This window comes from Ranitomeya variabilis, chromosome 5 (genome assembly GCF_051348905.1).
Source record: "Ranitomeya variabilis isolate aRanVar5 chromosome 5, aRanVar5.hap1, whole genome shotgun sequence".
Lineage (NCBI taxonomy): Eukaryota > Metazoa > Chordata > Amphibia > Anura > Dendrobatidae > Ranitomeya > Ranitomeya variabilis.
This window is the reverse complement of record NC_135236.1, coordinates 229,947,840-229,953,839: the sequence shown is the minus strand read 5'-3', so window position 1 is coordinate 229,953,839 and position 6,000 is coordinate 229,947,840. Positions and strand designations below refer to the sequence as shown.

General features: G+C 48.9%; 1 protein-coding gene across 1 annotated transcript in view; it reads left to right on the top strand.

Moving 5' to 3' along the window:
* The window catches only part of MAPDA (N6-Methyl-AMP deaminase), a 56,343-nt gene continuing 50,343 nt past the window's right edge, over positions 1 to 6,000 (top strand). Inside the window, exon 1 of the mRNA XM_077263874.1 lies at positions 1 to 431. Within this exon, the coding sequence (XP_077119989.1) occupies positions 171 to 431 (261 nt within the window). The 5' untranslated portion in view covers positions 1 to 170. The remainder of the gene's footprint in view (positions 432 to 6,000) is intronic.

Here is a 6,000-nt window from a genome sequence, read left to right as displayed (position 1 = left end):
GATTTTGATTACATTTGTATATATGAACTGAGGGTCCCACTGCCTCTTTAAGAGGGTCTGTAGCAGCGGAGATGTAAACTCCCCCTATTATACACAACTGCTGTGTAGACTGGCCGCTACTTGCAGTGGGGGCACAGGTCGGTATCCCCTGGGGATCGCTTTGTGCCGCCATGGTGATATCACCTGTCCATCCTGTCAGCAGCACTGACTGCACAGAAAGTAAGACGCCGGGGGAGGATGGTGACAGTCCGGCCGCCCACATGGAGGAGGAGGAGGAGGATGGCTGCGGCTCCGAGGCCAATGAGCGCGGCTCTTGTATGTGGAGTAATAGGAAGACGCCGGTACTGCAGTCAGAGCTCACACCGGACCGGAGCCGAGGCGCAATGTCTGGAGGAGCGGAGCCACACTTCTACACACAGCTGCCCAAAGTGGTGAGACCCCGCGATTACCGGCACATGCAGAGCACTGCCTTATATCAGAGCACCGCCTTATATCAGAGCACCGCCTTATATCAGAGCACCGCCTTATATCAGAGCACCGCCTTATATCAGAGCACCGCCTTATATCAGATCACCGCCTTATATCAGAGCACTGCCTTATATCAGATCACTGCCTTATATCAGAGCCTGCCTTATTTCAGAGCGCTGCCTTATATCAGAGCACTGCCTTATATCAGAGCACTGCCTTATATCAGAGCACTGCCTTATATCAGATCACCGCCTTATATCAGATCACCGCCTTATATCAGATCACCGCCTTATATCAGATCACCGCCTTATGTCAGATCACCGCCTTATGTCAGATCACTGCCTTATGTCAGAGCACTGCCTTATATCAGATCACTGCCTTATATCAGAGCACTGCCTTATATCAGAGCACTGCCTTATATCAGATCACTGCCTTATATCAGAGCACTGCCTTATATCAGATCACTGCCTTATATCAGAGCCTGCCTTATTTCAGAGCGCTGCCTTATATCAGAGCACTGCCTTATATCAGAGCACTGCCTTATATCAGAGCACTGCCTTATATCAGATCACCGCCTTATATCAGATCACCGCCTTATATCAGATCACCGCCTTATATCAGATCACCGCCTTATATCAGATCACTGCCTTATGTCAGATCACTGCCTTATGTCAGAGCACTGCCTTATATCAGATCACTGCCTTATATCAGAGCACTGCCTTATATCAGAGCACTGCCTTATATCAGATCACTGCCTTATATCAGATCACTGCCTTATATCAGAGCCTGCCTTATTTCAGAGCGCTGCCTTATATCAGAGCACTGCCTTATATCAGATCACCGCCTTATATCAGATCACCGCCTTATATCAGATCACCGCCTTATATCAGATCACTGCCTTATGTCAGAGCACTGCCTTATATCAGATCACTGCCTTATGTCAGAGCACTGCCTGTGGTGTGTAATAATTAGTGATGAGTGAATATACTCGTTACTCGAGATTTCCTGAGCACGCTCGGGTGACCTCCGAGTATTTTTTAGTGCTCGGAGATTTAGTTTTCCTCACCTCAGCTGAATGATTTACATCTGTTAGCCAGCATAAGTGCATGTGGGGATTCCCTAGCAACCAGGCAACCCCCACATGTACTTATGGTGGCTAACAGATGTAAATCATTCAGCTGCCGCAATAAAAACTAAATCTCCGAGCACTAAAAAATACTCGGAGGACCCCCGAGCATGCTCGGGAAATCTCGAGTAACGAGTATATTTGCTCATCACTACTAATAACCTTATATCAGATCACTGCCTGTGGTGTGTAATAGCTTTTTACCAGATCTCTGCGTGTGGTGTGTAATAGCCTTATATCAGATCTCTGCTTGTGGTGTGTAATAGCCTTATATCAGATCTCTGCCTGTGGTGTGTAATAACCTTATATCAGATCAATGCGTGAGGTGTGTAATAGCCTTATATTAGATCTCTGCCTATGGTGAGTAATAACCTTATATCAGATCTCTGCGTGTGGTGGGTAATAACCTTATATCTCTGCCTGTGGTGTGTAATAACCTTATATCAGATCTCTGCCTGTGGTGTGTAATAACCTTATATTAGATCAATGCGTGAGGTGTGTAATAACCTTATATCAGATCTCTGCCTGTGGTGTGTAATAACCTTATATCAGATCTCTGCGTGTGGTGTGTAATAACGTTATATCAGATCTCTGCCTGTGGTGTGTAATAACGTTATATCAGATCTCTGCGTGTGGTGTGTAATAACCTTATATCAGATCTCTGCCTGTGGTGTGTAATAACGTTATATCAGATCTCTGCGTGTGGTGTGTAATAACGTTATATCAGATCTCTGCGTGTGGTGTGTAATAACCTTATATCAGATCTCTGCCTGTGGTGTGTAATAACCTTATATCAGATCTCTGCCTGTGGTGTGTAATAACCTTATATCAGATCTCTGCCTGTGGTGTGTAATAACCTTATATCAGATCTCTGCCTGTGGTGTGTAATAACCTTATATCAGATCTCTGCCTGTGGTGTGTAATAACCTTATCTCAGATCTCTGCTTGTGGTGTGTAATAACCTTATATCAGATCTCTGCCTGTGGTGTGTAATAACCTTATATCAGATCTCTGCCTGTGGTGTGTAATAACCTTATATCAGATCTCTGCCTGTGGTGTGTAATAACCTTATATCAGATCTCTGCCTGTGGTGTGTAATAACCTTATATCAGATCTCTGCCTGTGGTGTGTAATAACCTTATCTCAGATCTCTGCTTGTGGTGTGTAATAACCTATGGGTATGTGCACACGTTGCAGATTTGACTGTGGAATTTTCTGTGCAGATTCTGCATTTCTTGGCAGAAAACGCAGGTCAAAAAACGCCTTTTTTTGGTATGTGCACACGTTGCAGATTTCTTCCTTTTTTTTACTCCTGCAGATTTCTATTATGGAATGGGTGCAGAAACGCAGCAGATCTGCAAAAAGAATTGACATGGTTCTTTTTTGAATCTGCTGCGTTTCCCGTGCAGAATTTTCCGCACCATGTGCACAGCATTTTTTTGCCATTGATTTACATGTACTGTAAATAACTTGCAGAACTGTGTCGTTTCTGCGCGGGGAAAAAAGCTGCAGATCTGCAGGAAATCTGCAACGTGTGCACATACTTTAAGGCTACGTTCACACGTTCAGTTTTTTCATCAGTTTTTTTTCCTGTCCTGTTTTGAAAAACCGCAGCTAAAATTCAGCGCTGATTTTAGCTGCGGATTTTGATCCTTTTTCTTCTGCGGATTCCACTGCGGGTTTCCAAATGCAGTTTCCTATTGGTGCTGCTGGAAACCCGCAGCGGAATCCGGAGAAAGAATTGACATGGTACTTCTTTTTTCCGCAGGCAAATCCGCGCGGATTTTCCTGGGGAAAAAAGGATCGTCGGCACAGCGGATTTTGTTTTCCATTGGGTTACATTGTACTGTAACCTACATGGAAAACGGATGCGGATCCGCAGCTGAAATTCCGCTCCGGATCCGCACCAAAAAACGCACCGTGTGAACATAGCCTTAGAGCAGTCGTCTTGTTGTGCAGCAGCAGAGTCCTGGGCACCTTGTACCTACCGCTGTCAGTCCCTGCACTCGTCCTTATCACACAGCAGCACAGTCCTGGGCACCTTGTACCTACCGCTGTCAGTCCCTGCACTCGTCCTTATCACACAGCAGCACCGTCCTGGGCACCTTGTACCTACCGCTGTCAGTCCCTGCACTCGTCCTTATCACACAGCAGCACAGTCCTGGGCACCTTGTACCTACCGCTGTCAGTCCCTGCACTCGTCCTTATCACACAGGAGCACAGTCCTGGGCACCTTCTACCTACCGCTGTCAGTCCCTGCACTCGTCCTTATCACACAGCAGCACAGTCCTGGGCACCTTGTACCTACCGCTGTCAGTCCCTGCACTCGTCCTTATCACACAGCAGCACAGTCCTGGGCACCTTGTACCTACCGCTGTCAGTCCCTGCACTCGTCCTTATCACACAGCAGCACAGTCCTGGGCACCTTGTACCTACCGCTGTCAGTCCCTGCACTCGTCCTTATCACACAGCAGCACCGTCCTGGGCACCTTGTACCTACCGCTGTCAGTCCCTGCACTCGTCCTTATCACACAGCAGCACCGTCCTGGGCACCTTGTACCTACCGCTGTCAGTCCCTGCACTCGTCCTTATCACACAGCAGCACCGTCCTGGGCACCTTGTACCTACCGCTGTCAGTCCCTGCACTCGTCCTTATCACACAGCAGCACAGTCCTGGGCACCTTGTACCTACCGCTGTCAGTCCCTGCACTCGTCCTTATCACACAGCAGCACAGTCCTGGGCACCTTGTACCTACCGCTGTCAGTCCCTGCACTCGTCCTTATCACACAGGAGCACAGTCCTGGGCACCTTCTACCTACCGCTGTCAGTCCCTGCACTCGTCCTTATCACACAGCAGCACAGTCCTGGGCACCTTGTACCTACCGCTGTCAGTCCCTGCACTCGTCCTTATCACACAGCAGCACAGTCCTGGGCACCTTGTACCTACCGCTGTCAGTCCCTGCACTCGTCCTTATCACACAGCAGCACAGTCCTGGGCACCTTGTACCTACCGCTGTCAGTCCCTGCACTCGTCCTTATCACACAGCAGCACCGTCCTGGGCACCTTGTACCTACCGCTGTCAGTCCCTGCACTCGTCCTTATCACACAGCAGCACCGTCCTGGGCACCTTGTACCTACCGCTGTCAGTCCCTGCACTCGTCCTTATCACACAGCAGCACCGTCCTGGGCACCTTGTACCTACCGCTGTCAGTCCCTGCACTCGTCCTTATCACACAGGAGCACAGTCCTGGGCACCTTGTACCTACCGCTGTCAGTCCCTGCACTCGTCCTTATCACACAGGAGCACCGTCCTGGGCACCTTGTACCTACCGCTGTCAGTCCCTGCACTCGTCCTTATCACACAGCAGCACAGTCCTGGGCACCTTGTACCTACCGCTGTCAGTCCCTGCACTCGTCCTTATCACACAGCAGCACAGTCCTGGGCACCTTGTACCTACCGCTGTCAGTCCCTGCACTCGTCCTTATCACACAGGAGCACAGTCCTGGGCACCTTGTACCTACCGCTGTCAGTCCCTGCACTCGTCCTTATCACACAGGAGCACAGTCCTGGGCACCTTGTACCTACCGCTGTCAGTCCCTGCACTCGTCCTTATCACACAGCAGCACAGCCCTGGGCACCTTGTACCTACCGCTGTCAGTCCCTGCACTCGTCCTTATCACACAGGAGCACAGTCCTGGGCACCTTGTACCTACCGCTGTCAGTCCCTGCACTCGTCCTTATCACACAGCAGCACAGTCCTGGGCACCTTGTACCTACCGCTGTCAGTCCTTGCACTCATCCTTATCACACAGGAGCACAGTCCTGGGCACCTTGTACCTACCGCTGTCAGTCCTTGCACTCATCCTTATCACACAGCAGCACAGTCCTGGGCACCTTGTACCTACCGCTGTCAGTCCCTGCACTCGTCCTTATCACACAGCAGCACAGTCCTGGGTACATTGTGGGCACAAATAATCTGAGGGATAATTGTAGCTACGTGTTTGCTACTGACTTCAGAAAATACAATTGCTGTCAGTCCAAGCAGCAATTCAGGATTTGTGGGTCATAGTGATCCTCCACATACATTCCCCCAGTATTACTGGAGAGCAGATGTCTCCAGAACCTGCCGTAAGTTCGATTTCAGCATTATTTCTTATGGGGTCCACTTTGTGACAGTTATTTTATTCGCCTATATAGCACCTATATATTCTTATGGTAATTTTTTGTGCTTAGTAATACTGGGACTAATAGACTAGATTTAGGATCGAGAATCTTCTCAATGTCCAAATTTAGAAGGAACTGAGTAAGTATCAGGCTGAGAAGCGCCGTGGTCTGGCATGTACAGATCGGATGATGACATTTTCTGTACGGTAGTTAGTTCTCTTCATGGTTCTTTTTTTTTG